An 18055-nucleotide genomic window follows, 5' to 3' on the forward strand; every position below is an offset into this window, starting at 1 on the left:
ACCAAACATTAATTTACGAAAAATTAGCATAGAAATTTCTACAGCAACTGAACATATGAAGGAAAATCATCATAGGAAAATCGGAGCAACTAAACATTAGAGGAAGGAAAATTAGCACAGAAATCTCAATGGAGATTTTCGCAGCAACCAAATAGAGGAAGGAAAAAAATGAAAGAAAATCATGTCACTTTTCGAGGTTCCCAAATAGTATATGAAGGAAAAAATGGAATAAACTCCCTACAAAATTTTCGCAGCAACCAAACGGACGGTCGATAGGAAAATCAGAACAAAAAATCCCAACATTTTCATAGCAAACAAACAGAAGCTAATAGGAAAATTAGAACAGCAAAATTTCCAACATTTTCGTAGCAACCAAACAGGAAAACTCAAGAAATAGACACACGAAAAGCATCTAAAAATAGATTCACAGCAATTACACATCGGTGAGAAAATTAAAGGAATACGGATCTCATTTTCGCAACAACCAAATAGCGGCTCCAAAATGAGAATGTGAACAAATTTCCCAGCAGCCAAGCACCAGAAAAAAATAATATCCAAAATGCAAAAACAGATCCCACATGTTGAAGGTATAATCAGATTTGCACATACCAAATACTCAAACGGAAGAGGCTTCGCATAGAGAGAGGAAGAGTTACGTACGTTCAGCGGGAGAGGCGATGGACAAGGGCACCAACCGTCGAGAGCAAAGCACGCGGGAGAGAGAAACGAAAATAGATTTAGAGATGTACAGTCGGTCTCCAAAGATGGGGATTTCATGTACACCCCATAAAGACTTACCGCATTATAGGGAGCCGGATGGAGTGAGAGTTTTTATCAAAAATTATATAAGTTTTATCAAATTATAGGAAAAATCGGGAGATGCAAAATCGAATGGGGATGCTCTAAGATATTATAAGTGCCCAAATGAGCTAGGGAGCTGGCTGTTTGGTAAATTTTTCAGATTTCTTTCCAAGAAAACACAACAGGCCCTTGTTGCAGAAACGTTGGAACAAAAAAACAAATATTGGAGTCTGCAGATTTATCATGTGTAACATATATGCTCACTTCTCACGACGCGCACATGCATGGAGTTAGTCGGCAGCACGACGCTAGGTTGAAAATTATTTATTCGGGTTAATTAATTGCAATCATGAGCTGGTTTATATTGTCAACTTTCAATTGATGTTTCCAAGTCAATTAAATAAGTAATTAAATTAATAAATACTGGTGGAGATTTAGGCCCTTGATTACTTGTTGCTGCAAAACCAATGCTTTAATTTTTATATTTTTGCAATTTGATACCTCAATTTTAATTTTTGTAAAATCGATACTTTAGTTTAAGAAACTCACAATTAAGTATATCCGTTTCCTAATGAAAAATTGATAGAATTCGTACCTAATTGTGAGTTTCTTAAAGTTTAAGTACCTACTTACAAAAGTTAAAAACTAAAGTCTCAAATTGCAAAAACTTGAAAATCCATAAATTTTGTAATTAATCCAAAATTATCTTACAAAATCATGTAATACTAGTACTACATGCATAAGAAGATTTCGCGACTTCTAGCTTGCTGCATGTATGGATAATGATGGAAACTGCATGCATCATGTTCTATATATACACATGGGCTGGGGCAGTCGTTCTTGTTGCAATAGATCTAGAGTATGAAAATGAATTCAGATGGCCGGGGAAATGAGGATGGATGAGAATTCAAATATGTGTAGATGAAATTGGTTTGAGAGGCGTCGGTAGGAAGAAGAAAGATCTATTAGGAGATAAAACTACACATTAAAATACAAGTTTTGCGAAAATAAATGCATCTTGAAATTCATTTGTAATAGAAACTAATTATTTGTGAAATGAATTGATAGAAACTATATATATAGTTCTGTACATTCTCATGACTTGATCATAATCATGCCCGTCAACCACCACCAATATTGCCTGCGACACAGCACCAACTCAACCGCCACCGCCACAACCTCCACCACCACCACCACCATCAACTGAAACTGCAGCCGTGGCCGAAAAAGTTGCTGCAGCTGCAACAGCAGCACCATTATCGGTCATAAAAACCAGGCCACCATCCCTTGAGCCTCCAACATGACTACCTTTGGCAGCCCCACCTTCATAATCTTGGGTGCTTGAATAGGAGTCACCTCTTGATCTGGGGATAGCGGCTGCTGGATATTTGTTTTCTTTCTTCTTACGCCTTTATCGATTCCATAGATAGCCCATGTATATATAATATACGATGAAATTAAGTGTAACTGGCGTACAGATTAGTTGTATATATCTTCCTTTTCCAACAACTAATTTACAGGCAATGGCAGAAAATGAAAAGAACGACTATACAGGCACAAATTGCTCTATGTCAGCTTGCTATATATAGCTTAGATATCTGCTTTAGGATAATGTCAAGTTAATTTGTGCTGCATTAATCTAGTGTGCGTAGTCTCCGTGATATAGGGTAAGATCACGATCCGCATTATACCAAGAAATATTTAATTTTCTTGGTGAAATATTAGAAGATGCTGGCCGCGTTGATCGAGAATAATATATATTTTTCTATTACACATTCTTTCTCTTCTATTTTTCGGTGCATGTGGCTTAAAAAGAAAAAAATATGAAAGGAAGTGTGCAATTACGTTTAGAATAATTCTATTTATCAGCTCACACATTATACGTTATATATATTTTAATTTTTTTTTTCATTTTTCTTATATTATATATGTAATGCATGGATGATAAGTATAATAACTCAGTTAGTTTATCAAGAATAAAATAAAATAAAAATAAAAATAATATTAAAATATGTAAAATATATAGTGTAAAATGATAAATAGCATCCATCTTGCATTTATAGGTCAAAACCAAGCAATTGCACTTAAAATCAAGAAAAAATCTAATTACAAGCACAATTATGTACTACTATATGCACCAATCTAATATGATTGGTCAAAAAATAGATTTTATTAAAAATAGTACTAATTTAAATTTTAAATATAAAGAAATTAGTATTGGTACGCAGATTAGTACATAATTTTACTTGTATGTAATAAAACTCTAAAATCAAAAGGACAATAGTAGGGAATCGAAGATGGTGCCCCTAGTTTTGACCGATAAGTAATTGTACTTTTTTTTAATTTATTTTAAATATTTTTTAAAAAGTAAAAAAATATTAATGTTTATTTTCTTAATCGTTCAAAAAATAAGAATAAATAAAAATATACAATCAGTCAAATCTAGTGGCACAATCATCAGGCCAGCCGCTGAGCATTATCCAAATCAAAATCAAACGAATGCTATAACAACATTTTTATTGGATTATCTAAATGTAAATATAAAATTTACATAATATGACATGATTTTACATATAATTATTTCATTAAAACTTATTTTCATATTGAATTATTCTTTTATTAGTTAAAATAATAATAAAATATTATAAATTTAATAATATTTTTTTAAAAATATTTTTTATTAATTTTTTTAAAACTTAAGAACTTATATGAAAATATATTATTATTTTTTATTAAATAATATGAAGAAATAATGCAAGAGGAAGAATGAGAACGCGGAGAGAGAATAGAGGGAGAGAGTGTGTATAAAGATATTATTTTTTATTTATTTTGATGTAAAATAGTAACAATTAAATTTAATTACAAGTCTTAATTTTACTGTGGTTAAAAGTTAAAGATTTTAAAATTATAGAATTTAATGTAAAGTATTTTCAAATTTTATTAACTAAATTTTTTATTAAATTTACATTTATATAATCTAACGAGGATGCTCTTAAGATATTTGGCATATTTTGTAGTCGGAAATCTTTGTTAATTGGTCGAACGACTGAAAATCAATAAATAAATACGAAACCGTTCATTCGAATCATTTCAAGGAACAAAGGCCCATATATGTAATACTCCAATCCATCCTGGAAGATATAAGCCCAACTATATTTGCGATTGATTCTTCCTAATTTATAAAAAAATTATTTATCATCTATTTTTTTTATTATTATCTGATTATCTCATAATGTGATATTAGATAATAAATTAACATATAAAATATAATAAATAATTTTTAATCATCTAATACTATATCATAAGATAATGAAAATTAAGATGATAAGTAACATTACTCATTATAAATAACAAGGCTAGTGCTACTATGGTATCCAAGTTTGATGATTGGGTGTCTCCTAGTGTAAATTGTATTTTTTTTTATATTTTTAGTTTTTCTTTCCAATATTTTTTAAACATCTTTAAATATTTTTAAAAAATAAAAAAATATCAATAAATTAATAGTCACTTCCTTAACCATTAAGTAAAAAAATAAATAAAATACATGAGCAGTAAAATGGAGGAGGCAAACTCAAACGACATTGTATCATTTTCCAAATAATAATACCTCTCTCATTTCCAAATATCATCTCTTATCTCAACTCATCTCAAACGTTCAATTATTGATGGGACTCATTACTTTTTTAGCTTCCCATAAAATAGTTAAATTCCTCTTAACCTACCTCATACATTTTAATCTAAAAATTTAAACTCATTTCAAACTAAAAAAGTTAAACTCATCTCAATGGAACTCACAAAATACTACTATTCACAACTTAACCCGTCTCAACATCCAAATGTAACATTTTTCTCAAGGAGAAATTAGGAGATTTTTCTCAACGTCTAAATGTTTTGACTAATTATATCAATGAAATAATACACATAAGTGATTGTATGTAATAAAATTCATATATAAATCTATGAAACTGGCCCGTGCAGAGAGAACATCACGACCCTTTCTTAGAAATTTAGAATGTAGGTGCGTGAGACTATAGGAAAAAGATTAGCTGAATGAATATATATGAGCGTGGATCATGTTCCGTATGCGTTTCTAATTATTTTAACTTCTGGTAGAAGCTATAACGGGTTCTATGGACCAATGTTTTCTACAAGAGTTTTTGGTAGTAACTTAAAGGATTTGGTGGAGAAGAAACTGTTTTGTTTTTAACAAAGAACTTGCTCACCCGGCCTAATTCTTTGGTTAAAGAGGCGAAGCACATCATAGAGATGCTCAAAGAGGAAGACCATAAACATAGCAGCAGAGCCCTTCCAGTGTGTTCATCAGCAGAGGTTTGGTCACCCCCTCCTTCCAACTGGTACAAAATCAACTGGGATTGGGCTATGGATAAACTCAAAGGATTGATTGGCATTGGCATAAGTGTTAGGGACTGCAAGGGCCTGACTGTTGTAACTTTGAGACTTAATAAACAATTTTTTCCTGATCATTTGTTAGCAGAGTCTTTTGGTGCACTGCAGGCAGTTAAGTTTGGTGTTGAGTTAGGCCTAGGACAGGTGGTCATCGAAGGAGATTCACTACAAGTTACAAATGATCTTAAGGCTCCTGTAGAGACTTGATCCAGTGCAAGCATGTTTGTGAGTGAGGCTAGAGGTTTATTAAGCTATTTTGCTAAATGTGAAATTTCTCATGTTAGGAGAAATGATAATATCATAGCACACATGTTAGCAAAAAATACTCTCTATTTCTGATTTATTGTAACAATGGAGGAGGTTCCTCTATGTATTTCATCCTTGATTTAATGAAATGTGAGAAGAGTTTTCCTTTCCAAAAAAAAAAAAAATTATTATGATTTTAACTTCTGGGAAACAAAGGAAATTTATAATATTGTCTTCTTGTTAGAATAAAAGATCAAGAGAATGAAGTTCCTTTCAAAAAACAAAAAAGAATGGAATGAAGTTTGACCAATATCAAGCCTGCATCAGACCTTTCAATATACGTCGGAATTAAAAAGAGTTTGTTGGTGACAAGAAGTTGTCAGTAACTATGATAGACGCGCATAATCTCCATTCGCTCTCTCTACAAAAGAACCTTTCCAACGTATGATTGAGAGAGAGTCATGAAGAGATCGATCAGAAAAGAAAAACCAATTGATTTCTTATTCAGCATGAGAAAGAAAAAGATGGCGGCAACAGTACTATCGGAAAGTATTAGCTGAGGCGGGGCATGAGCATTTGGACCCGCGGACAGTACACACACTGCATGTACATGCATTGACCCAACCTATCATGCTTCACTTGACATGCGCTTGAGACTCTAATAATTCCCAACCATTGATGAGGTAATATAATATTAATTATTTGTTTGAGAAAAATTAAATTTTATTAATAAATCTCTTTTCAGCAGAAGAAGAAGTAAAAACCATTATAAAGAGTTTTTCAAACCTTTCAAATCATCTTATCATATTACATCTTATCTAATTTCATTTTAACGTCTAAATATCATTTAAATATAAATATTTTTCAATTTTTAATTTTTTATTTAATCATTATAACTTTTTCAAATTTTTAAACAAAACAAAACATAAAAAATAATTCAACCTTTTCAAATCTCAAAACAAAACAATTTTAAAAAATTATATTCTAATCTTCTTTTGATTTTATAATTTCTTTATTCAACTTATTTTCTTTCCTTTGACTTGTCTCTGCAAGTGGCCAAGTTACAAATATTAACACTAATCTTCCATTTTACTTAATATCTACCAAATCAAGTTAGGATCCGAACAACTAATCTTCTTTATCAATCATCGTTACTGTTCAAGCAAGAATGTCGATCGTTTTCACGTTCATTTGCTTAAGTTTCAAATTACATGAAGCATATTATATATCAATGCATGGAACAAGTACACCTCAGTACAAGTTTTTACGTGCATAATCTTGGCAAGTGAGCTAACTTTATCGGCAATCCTTTTCTTCTCTGTATCTTGGATTGACACTGAAAAACACCCAACTTGATCCCTTCTTTTTCTATTCATTTTTGCCAACAAAGAACAAAGAATAAATTCTCTCAAACCACCCCAGCTGCTAAGAAAGGTAGACGTGCTGGTTTTCTTTGCTTCTGTTCCTATTTGTAAGGCATTGATAGAAAACGAATGGAAAATACGTAGTAAAGTTCAAGGAAAGACAGACAAAGTATCAGGTACAAGAACAATTAACCAAACAAAATGAAATAATGTCACCCCCATGAGTACAATAAATCAACTGTCAGAAACTTTATACATATCATGTTCACCAATAAGAAGTCATCAAACCTATTTTTTCTATACAGCAAACAGCCTTCACCATTCCCCAACCTCCTAATCGGAAAGTAAAAATGTATGACAAATTTTTTAAAAAAGAGTAGAAAACCAAAAATTTACCTAGAAGGAAGCCAGGAACCGAAAGAAGATTAATTAATCAAATATCAAACACACGCATGGCCACCATCACAACTGCAACTGTCATTGCCGCTGCTTATGCTGCCGTGTTGGCGAGGTGTGGTGCTAAGGCAACAACACATGAGACCCACCAGCAACATGAACCCCCATGCCGACGCTAAAGCTTGTGCCCAGTTCAGGTAATGATGCCCCATGTTTAATTTAATGCTCTTTTGCTCCAAGTTTTGAACCTTTCTAGATCTGTTTGATTTCTCATCGATCGAACGATCGTCTCAAGGAAGCAACAAGCTTGCTTTCTTGCTTCTTATGCTTATTACAGGGTTGATGCTGACTGCCCGTCGAATAAATAATGGTATCTTCTGTTTGGAGACACAGAATGATGATGATCGTGGAGGCTGGAGAGAAGGATTTGAGGTATAATTAGTGGTGCACATGGGCTGAGCTTGACAGAGGCCGAAATAACATGGGCCAGCCTTTGAATTCAATATTAACAGTATTTAGAAAGAGTTTTGCTATATATAAGTAAAGTCGCATATTAATTTATGTATTAATAATAATTATTTTATATTTAAAATTTAAATTAGTATTATTTTCAATAAAATCTACTTTTTAATCAATCACATTATATTGGTGTCCATATTAGTGCACAATTATACTTGCAATTAGATTTTTTCATACAAAAATGTCCCAACTGTTCATCTTTTAAAGATTTTACCATCATTTCCTTTACCTGAAAACTAAAATAAAAAAAAACTAATCTCACTTGAGAAAGCAACTCTAAGCAATGCTTTATTTTTTGCTATAGGGAATGCTACTCTTTTATGCGCAACGTGACCCGCATCTCAAAACCCCCCGTTTGTTTATGCTCAGAGAGAGAAAGAAAGGGACCCTCTTTATCAAAGACGTAGATCATAGGAAATAAAGATACATTCGCATGCAAAAGCCGACATTTGATTTTATGCCATGTCATATTGGAACCCACCAATCCATTCATCACTGTTATGCAAAGAGAAATTACTAATACCGTGAGATAGCACGATCAAAGGATTGCTTGCTCTAGTCCCGCTCCTTTCGGCAGACAGCCTAGGCCAGACAGACATGGGATTGACTTTTTCAAGTCCAATGCCGGAAAATGGAAATCGAGCTTTCCTTTGACCTCTTCTAACCCTCTGTTCCTCTTTGTATACTAGTTTTAAACTGATATTTTAAACAAAGTATATTTACTTAGTTGTGGTTGAGGTGAACGATCGACCAAGACCAAACTTGTTTGCAAGTAGCCTTGCTATTCTAGCCAAATGCTGGAGGTGAAAAAATACGAGGACGTGGAAAGGATTTAATTGAGGCCCGACTTCGGAGTCTCGTCAACCACGAAAGAAATTGAGTGGTTGGGTTGGAAGTTAAAGCTGAAGCGCTGGCGAGACCAGTACAAAATGCAAAAGGAAAAAGGAAACATTGATTCTGACTTGACAAGGAAATTAATGGCTCCACCTCCAAGTTCTGTCGAGTCGTCGACTTCTCTATAGAAGAAATTTGTTGGCCGGGGGGGGGGGGGGGGGGGGGGGGCGCTTTCTTTTACTTCCAACTCCCCCCCCCCCCCCCCCCCCCCCCCCCCCTCTTTTCTTTTAAAGGGTCGCCAAGTGAGTTGAAAGCCGACACGGAAGCCATTTCTTTCAACATTCTTTGCTGTATGCTTTTTCATGTGAGCGCTGGCAGCGCAAAGGAAATTCCCTTCTTTCCTGCACATCGACGAAAGGCTTCGACTTTCTTTTTACAACCCCAAAAGCTTCTTTCTAGGGATGCAGCCTTTTTTTTTTTTTTTTTTTTTTTTCCCCAGTTTAAAATAAACCTCCCTACATGAATTTGACCGGGAAATATGTCTATTTCAATGAAGGCAGAAACCAGCTTATATCTGGCTTTCTCTTCTCCTGCCCTCCCCATCTCAATCCCACCTGACTTTGTTCTTACCATGGACAAGCTCCAATTATACCATCCATGCATTTTCCGGAATTTTTGAACACTACGAAAAACATGCATACAACCAAAACATAAAACCACCTCATTCAACCAACACCTGATCAATTAACAAAATGAACAAGGAAAACTTAAAGGGGGGAAAAAGTTACTACCATCCATACAGGCAACTGGATGACAGATTTCTATTAAGCAATATCGAATCCTGTCACAAACTGGGGTTGGCATTTAAAGTGTGCCGGATATCCCAGTAACATTTGTGCTTACCACATATAAATGCTCCATAGTTTATTCTACATACGCATAACAAATGAAAACAGTTTGCTTTACAGAAATATGAATTCCTGACAATTTACAAGCGGGTCATCTGCATATATTAGCAGCTTTCACCTACGATTCCAGTAGCAGCCAAAAGAAATTATTTATACCAGCAGTAGCATAAACTGATCCGAATGATGACCAGTATGAGCTTCAGAATTGAACAACTCACTGAAAAGAAAAGCAAAGGGTGAAAACTCGGGATTCTAAATATAGATGGGATTCTAAATATAGATGCCCAACAAAAACATTAATGCCAAAAAGAAAGTTTACTCATGATTAATTTAACCAGTACAAGATTGGAACGCGATAAATAATTGTATAGATCCATGCCAAAAAGCAATAATGACCAATTTAATTAGTACAAGATTGGAATGTAATGAAGCTTAGTATAGAGTAAGGGAAAAAGGAAACACAAGCATAAACTTATGTTGGGATTGTATTCGCTCCACCACACCACCAATATTGTGTCAAACTAATGACAAGGATAAATGATAAATATAAAACTCAATGCTCCGACTTGGTAATTGCATAATAAACTAGATATCATAAGACCCAGATAGTTGACATCACATATAATCAGCTGCAAAACCGTGTCTAAAAGGGAATAATTCCATTCAATTTCACACCTCAGAGGTATCCTACATGTTTAAGCATAGCTAGGAACTGAAACAGAGCAGAAATTGTTTGTTCAATCAAATTAATTTAATCAGCAAATAGACGGTATTTTTAACTTTTCCTAATCTGATATTAATTCCATAATAGGTGACATGCCCGTTCATGTAAGCGCCAAACACAGAATATTTTCTAAACTTTAAGCAGCAAAAAATTAATCAAAGAATGCATATGATGGTACCTAAATTGTAAGCCTTACACTCTATGATAGAACCTAAATTGTAAGCCTTACTCTCCAGAAGAGAGGCAAATGAATGCCTTAAATTAGCATGACAGCCAGATCAAAATTGTCAATATCATAGATGTAAAAAAAAAAAAAAAAAAATAGGAATGCAAGAATTAACCCCTGGTTTCACTTTTTCACGTGCAGATTATCTCAAAACAATATTAGGCCCCAGCACCTTTTATGCCACACATCAATTCCTCAATAACTTGTAGAAAAATATATTATTTAGAATTCCAATTAAATCCAGATTTTGAATGTTAACCAGGATAAACTCAGTAACTGTTACGAATCGAACCATTAATAGAGCTCAAGGAAAGTTTACTCACATCCTGCAAACTCTATCCAAGCTACAGCTCACTGTAATTGCGCCAAACTGCCCGAAATTCCTCACGGAATGTGTTCAAACGAGCTTTCAAATTAGGTGTTCGAAAACTTGCATGTGAGATGGCAGCTGAGAGAGAGAGAGAGTGAATGAGAGTTAACTACGACACATAGAAAACACTAAGGACAAAAGAAGTGAGATCTATTATAGCATGCAACATACCAAGCAGTCCAATGGCAAGAGCCCATAAGACGGTTAAGAGACCACAAGAAACAAACCAGAGGATGAAACTCACTGTCAAAAAAAGAAAAAAACAAGGAGTAAACGTTTAAAGAACTAATACAAGTCATCGAGAAAAGCACATTTGAGTAGACATTTAATTTTATCAGTATTTGATTAAACATTAATACTACTCTCAACACATGCAAGAAAAAATAATGATGCTCATAATTCAAATACCAGTAGAGAATATTGAAAGAAACACCCAACGAGGCCGACCACAAATATATATTGCTCTTTTAGCTGACGGACGTCCACGAAGAACAGGCCTGGCAACAACAAAAGAATTATTAAAGCAATGTTACCAAACAACTTGCAGGTACATAATAAGCATACACACGTACGTAAGAGGAGGCCTCATCTTTGCAGCCAAGTGTGGGGAGAACTGCCTCACTGATCTCGTTACCTTCTCACTAAAAGTACCTGCAAAGCTGTAGAAATAATCCTTAGTGAACATAAATGGGAAAATATCGTAATTGTAACTAATAAAGTATTACACAATCACATATCAGTACTGCTGTATAAAGAGAGAAAAAATCCTAGCATCAAGATTTTTGCTTCATAAAATGGCCCTTTTGTTTTCTCTCTCATTGCAACCAATTTAAAGAAGAAAAAACAGCATGCCCTTCCTCATCCCTTCATTTTCCCAGGTCACAGATTTAGCATCCACCCCCCCCCCCCCCCCCCACAAAAAACAAGAGAGAAAGGGGGGGGGGGGGGTAGGACGGCAGAAAATAACAGTAGGAAATATAGATTAGATTTGATCACATTTTTTTGGCGTAAATGGATAAAAAGCTTGAACTATTGGACATCAATTACTTCTTACTAAGATATTTTCAAATCTTTATCAAGACCCCTTTCTCCAATAGTATATACTTCAGAAAACTCCCACTGGATTCGTAGCACGGAAAATACATCAGGCTGATTTCTTACCTGGTTTCAGAAGTAAATAAATCAGAACTTCTTATAAAACAAAAGAGTAAATAACTCGTAAGTCTACCAAAATCAATATTTGCTAATTGCTTTGTGAAAATCCCAGCCCATTTTTTCTTTGTACACACGTCTTCTTTTGAGAAATCAGAGTGGGAAAAATGTGTTCCTAATATGAACAGAGGTCAATAAGGCCATGCACCAACTGTCTGGGTTCCTCCCAAGATCGCCACTAGCACTACACCACTATTGAACCATGCACGACGTTCCAATTATATATGTGCAAACACTCAAGTACAATTTTAAGCTCCTATTCAAAAGTAGGTGAGCATGTGTGCCTGTCCTCATTTTCACGGTTGTAATATTGACCATTACAAAACATATTGAGTGAAATGTTTACTTATTACACCCCTCCCCCCCCCCCCCCCCCCCCCCACAAAAAAAAAACACCAAAATAACAAAACACAAATGCCTACAAGATCCAGATGAGCATGTGACATGCAGCATACTCGCTTTTCATGACTGACTGCCTTGGACTCTATTTGGACAAGGAAAAAGCATTGGTCATCAAAGGATCATTAACTTGTCCTGACCTAAACTATTGGCATAAAGTTACCCATAACCTAAACACTCAATTTTAAAAGAATGTTATCACCCCAATAAACTTGGGTAATCATAAAATAAAATACAGAACTAAGATAGTAAAAAACAATTATCACCCCCAACAAACTTGGGTAATCATAAGATAAAATACCAAACTAAGATAGTAAAATAAAAACTTTATAACACCTCAAGAGAGGGAAAAAAAGGACTCTCCAAGGCATTCTTAACGATAAAAACTATATCACCTAAGCAAACCTCATTCCTAATTCAGATAAATACATAGCAGAAGCACAACATATAGACACACAAGCTTGTATACAATGGCTTACCTGTCATTCAGAAAAGCAATGCTAAGTGCCGTCATAAAAGCAGCTACAAGAGCAACAGGCCTCCGAAGAAAACCCAATCCTACAATTCATTAGGCAGATATAAAAAACACGTTTCACATATTTATAACAAAAGAACGGAGATATTGAAGTCCTTATATTTACTCACCAAGGATGAATATGATCAAAATGAAGTAGTTGGTTCGATAGCTGCAAACACATTTCATTTGAAGATACAAATTAGTAAATTAAATATGCACAATTACATTACTTGCAATCTAACAAAGCTGAAACCCTCCACCCCAAACTGAAATTGATTACATACAAAGCATGGTTGAGTTCCTTGTTCACTTTCCACATACCAAATGACACAGAAATATAGGGGTTTGAATTGTATAGCTCATGTAAAATCACACACTTGTATAATCATAAGATTTACAAAAATGAAGCAGTCTCCAGCTCAAACTTCCTTCATGATGTATGCAATTTGCACTGTAACTAGAAATGGTAATAACAACCTTTAAAGAGCGTTATACGACTGTTTCCCCAAATTCAGTTAGATTCTCATTTTCGGAAAGCAAAACTTGGGGCGCAAGCAGGAATATTTATAAGTTTATCAATATCCTTCTCATCGATTCCTCAGGAACCATAGAAATCGAAGGTTACGATCCAAACCCACAAAATTCACAACAAAAATTCGCAAAATCAAGCAGTACAACGCGGTAGCTCAGGCTAGAAAGAATAAGAGAATAAACCAAGGGGATTATTGAGCTAAAAAGTTGAGATAGAGTGAAAAGGAATCGTATCCTACTAGTAGAGATTGCATTTGAGGCGGCTATTCCATTTGGCGTAAGATCTGGGGACGGTGAATCTGGAGAAAAATTCGGAGAGAGGGCGCGGTGGCGAGGACCAGTCGACCTCGCGGAGGGCGTCCATGAGGTCCTCCGCTGTTACGTTGCCCCAATCCATGGTTGTCTCAGAATTCTGCAGCGGAACCCTAGAAAGAAACCCTTACTGATACAGGGGACAAGAGAAGAGAGAACGAACTACGCCAAAATGGTAGACTCTAGACAAAGAGAGGGAACCGTGGTTGGAGAATGGTCGTACGTAATATGATGGGAATAATTTGGAGACGAGACAGGAGGGATAGAGAGGAAGCTTCGAAGAAAGGAAACAAGGAAATGGCCCTGAGAGGTTTTTAACCAACCTTGATCTATTTCTAGAAAAAGGAATCAGTAACAAAACTGTCGGAGAATGTCTGAGCCCGGGTTCGAACCGGGGACCTCTAGTGTGTGAGACTAGCGTGATAACCAACTACACCACCCAGACGTTTATGATTTGTTTAGTTGCATGAAGTTCAACTATAAGTAATATGCCAGCTCCATGCAATAAGTAAACTTCACTATTAGAAAACTAATTTATTTTCATTTAAATTTTATATTTATTTAATTTTTTTAAAATGATTGTACAGCACTTATGTATTCACGATTACAACTATAATTTCTCTTTTACAAGCTATATAAATGGAAAGTTACACTAATAGCAATGACTGTGAGGACATGATTGGATTGGAGGAAGAGGAAAAGTATACTTTATCCTATAAAATTCATAGAAAATATCTTAGAATATATGAATTTATAATCTAATCTTTAATTTAAATGAATTATTCTAAATTATTTCACATCATCAATTTTTAGTTTTTAAAATCAGATTGACATGAGTGCTTTTGTACAGATTTAAACACAATTAGGGTTTTTAATCTTAAGTTTCAGTTTAAAACAAATGCCAAACCAATTTAGAAAACCCACCATAAATAATTACAAAATATGCTTATTTTCTTTTCTTTTCTTTTTTAATAGACTATATACAAAAGAAAAAACATAAGCTTATATTACTTAACAAAAAATATTTTCTTTTATTTTTTAATAAACATTCTACTATGATTAAAAGATTAGAGGGTAGGAAAAAAAAGTGAGAAATTTGAAAGTAGAGCCAAACTAATAGTTAAGTCTCAAGTTTTCTCAGCAAAGTCGAGTATAAAAATAAGTATAATTCTATTTATCATTCCCATACACCATACATCATACTTATTTTAATTTTTTTTCCTTATAACAAATATGGTGTAAGAGTGATAAATAGAACAACTCAATTAATTTAATAATAATAAAATAAAATAATAAATAATATTAAAATACGTAAAGTGTGGTGTGGAATGATGATTAGCATCCTTAAAAAAAAGGGTTGTCACTAAGATAGTTGACTCAACAATTTAGAAAGTTATGGAGTTCATTGTTTTGTTTGTTAAAGAGATGATTATTTTGTGAGAAAGGATGCCTTGTTGTAGGTTATACCGAGAGGAAAATATTCATGAGCTCATTTTCCTAATCCTCCTAATTTTAAGGAATTCAATAACATAGTGGCATGGATGTTAAATAATAGAAAGACAAAACTTTTGGAGGTTTTATTGGAGCAAAGGCCTCACTTGCGCAGCATAGTGGAAGCACTATCTCTGCCACAATAGAACACCACTCTGCCTCATGCAATGAGTAACGCAATCAACAACATCCATAAGAATATTCTTTGTAACAAATGAGCAGAGCTGTATATTTGTGATTGGTGAAAACTGTAAATTCTGTTACAATACTTTCTCTCTCATAGTTGTCATACGTGTATATATAAACACCACTATGTAAATGAGGAATATATGGAAAAATACAAGTTTCAGAATTCTCTATTGTAGTGTCTAAGGCATTCTGTCAAACACCTAGTGTGCTTGCTTGGAATGCTATACTAAAACTTTGGTATGGTATCAGAGTGCCACTAGGACCAACGTCCACCGTTCTTCTACATTCCTCTCAACAAAAACCTAAAAAACAAATAAATAAAAAAAACATGGTCGAATTCGAAAACACAGAAAGAAATGTCTCCCATCCTCCTTTGAGTTCCCTAACCCCCATCAACTCCTCATCCCATTTTATAACCATCAAACTCACCTTGGAGAATTATATCCTATGGATGGCACATATGGTGCCTTTCCTAAAAGGAAATCAGCTTCTCGGCTATGTGGACGGCACCATTCCTATGCCGCCTCCCATGGTCATTGGTTCTGTAAATCCTACGTACAACAAATGGATTTTACAAGACTAGTTTATAGTCTCGGCTATTAATGCCTCCCTTTTTGAAACTGTGCTTGCGCAAGTTCTAACTTTCTCCACTTCAGCCGAAATTTGGAATACACTACATACTCTTTTCTCAGCTCAGTCTTCTACTCATATTATGCAGACCAAGCTTCAACTCACAACCATGAAAACTATCTCTACTTATTTTCACAAGGCCACGACCTTAGCATCTGCATTGGGTGTCGCTAGTCAACCCCTCTCCATTGTCGAATTCACCATCTACCTTCTTGCTGGACTAGGCTAGGACTATGAGTCCCTCGTAACCTCACTCACAACTTATCTCGATCCTCTCTCTACTCCTCAAATCTATAGCTATTTGTTGAATCATGAGTCTCACCTCTCCTATCAGACCAACACCATTCTCTCCTTCATGTCCCTTACTTCTTACAATACTACCACGTCCTCCCTTCCTACAACAACTAATTCTTCTTATCATGGGCATGGTCATTTTTCACGTGGCCGATGCAGTGGGAACCACAGAGGTGGTTCGTCCAACTCTCCTCGCTCTTTCACTCCAAGTTTGCCAACTTTGTCAAAAACCTGGTCACTCTGTCATCACTTGTTACCATCACTTTGATCAAGTTTATCAAGCACCCCCACCACCCTCCTTCACGGCCAACTTCACTTCTGTCCCAACTGGAAATTATCCACCTCATTCTGCTTCCTGGTTCCTAGACTCTGCCGCAACAAATCATTTTACTTCTAATTTCTCTAACTTTACTTTGGATACTGTAGCTTATCAGGGTTCTGATCACGTCAGCATAGGAGAGCTCGACAATTCCAATCCAGCACACTGGTTCTGCCACCTTACACTCTACTTCTGGTCCTTTTCATCTGAAATATATATTTCATGTTCCTTTCATAACTCGTAACTTACTTTCTATACATCAATTTTGCATTGACAATCCAGTTTTCTTTGAGTTTCATGCAAATTGTTTTTTTGCAAAGGATTTGCAAACCCGGGCAGTGCTTCTTCAGGGCCATGTTGAGGATGGGCTTTATGCATTGCCAACTGATGTTTCAGTCACACCACTACCTTGCACTTCCCTTCCTCAAGCTCAACTCAGTGAGAAAACTACATCTCAAATTTGGCATTCTCGTTTGGGGAATCCTTCCTCTCGCACAACTACTTCAACAATAAAACAATTCCAGCTGCCTCTTACATCCAGTCCAATCATGTATCAACCATACTTTGCCTGCCAACAAGGCAAATCTCATGCTCTTTTGCACCCTGCATCATCCTCTCGGTCCTCCTATCCTTTTGTTCTTCTTTTTTTGGGTGTATGGGGACCAGCCCCTGTATTGTCCTCCTCTGGATGTAAATACTATCTTAGTGTAGTTTATGACTATTCTAAGTATGTTTGGATATTTCCTCTTCAATCAAAGTTGGATGTCTCTATTATTTTTCTTGCATTTCTTAATTATGTTTCAAAATTTCTTTTCTTCCTATCCAAATTGATGGAGGATCCGAATTTAAACCCCTTAAACAAATCTTTCAAACACGTGGAATTGTCCATCTCTGTCTTGTCCTTACTCTCACACTCAAAACGGTACAGTCGAGAGGCAACATCGTCATATGGTTGAGACTGGGCTCTCACTTTTGGCCCATGCCTCCATCCCTCAAAAATATTGGGTTGAATCTTTTCAAACCGCTATTTTTTTAATCAATCAGCTTCCCACACCAAATCTAAAAAATAAGTCACCCTTTCAAGTGCTTTTTCAAAATCCTCCTGACTACAAATTTCTCAAAACCTTTGGGTGTCTTTGTTGGCCCAATTTGAGGCCATTTAATCATCATAAGATGGATCCTCGTTCCAAACCATGCATTTTCATGGGCTATAGCCCAAATCACGAGGGGTACCTTTTGCCTTCACTTGCCCATGGGCCGTGGCTATATTTCTCATGATGTGCAATTTCATGAAACAAGCTTCCCCTTTGCGACTGGACTTCCTACTAAAAACCCATCTCTAAACAATTTTGTCCCTTCCTTTCCA

At 35.2% G+C, this 18055-nt stretch overlaps 1 protein-coding gene and 1 non-coding gene across 2 annotated transcripts; both read right to left on the reverse strand.

Moving 5' to 3' along the window:
• Nucleotides 1-9334: 9334 nt before the first annotated feature.
• On the reverse strand, nt 9335-14085 carry LOC122277247 (PRA1 family protein A1-like). The gene is made up of 8 exons (XM_043087185.1): nt 13694-14085; nt 13052-13092; nt 12886-12964; nt 11368-11454; nt 11204-11292; nt 10967-11038; nt 10749-10873; nt 9335-9692 (listed from the first exon to the last, which is right to left on the reverse strand). The coding sequence occupies exons 1-7, from the start codon at nt 13849-13851 to the stop codon at nt 10770-10772; spliced, it is 630 nt and encodes a 209-aa protein (XP_042943119.1). The 5' UTR covers nt 13852-14085; the 3' UTR covers nt 9335-9692; nt 10749-10769.
• A 52-nt stretch (nt 14086-14137) lies between these two features.
• On the reverse strand, nt 14138-14211 carry TRNAV-CAC. The gene has a single exon. It is a non-coding gene; the product is annotated as a tRNA-Val (tRNA).
• Nucleotides 14212-18055: the final 3844 nt, after the last annotated feature.

The sequence above is a fragment of the Carya illinoinensis genome, chromosome 9, assembly GCF_018687715.1.
Source record: "Carya illinoinensis cultivar Pawnee chromosome 9, C.illinoinensisPawnee_v1, whole genome shotgun sequence".
NCBI lineage: Eukaryota > Viridiplantae > Streptophyta > Magnoliopsida > Fagales > Juglandaceae > Carya > Carya illinoinensis.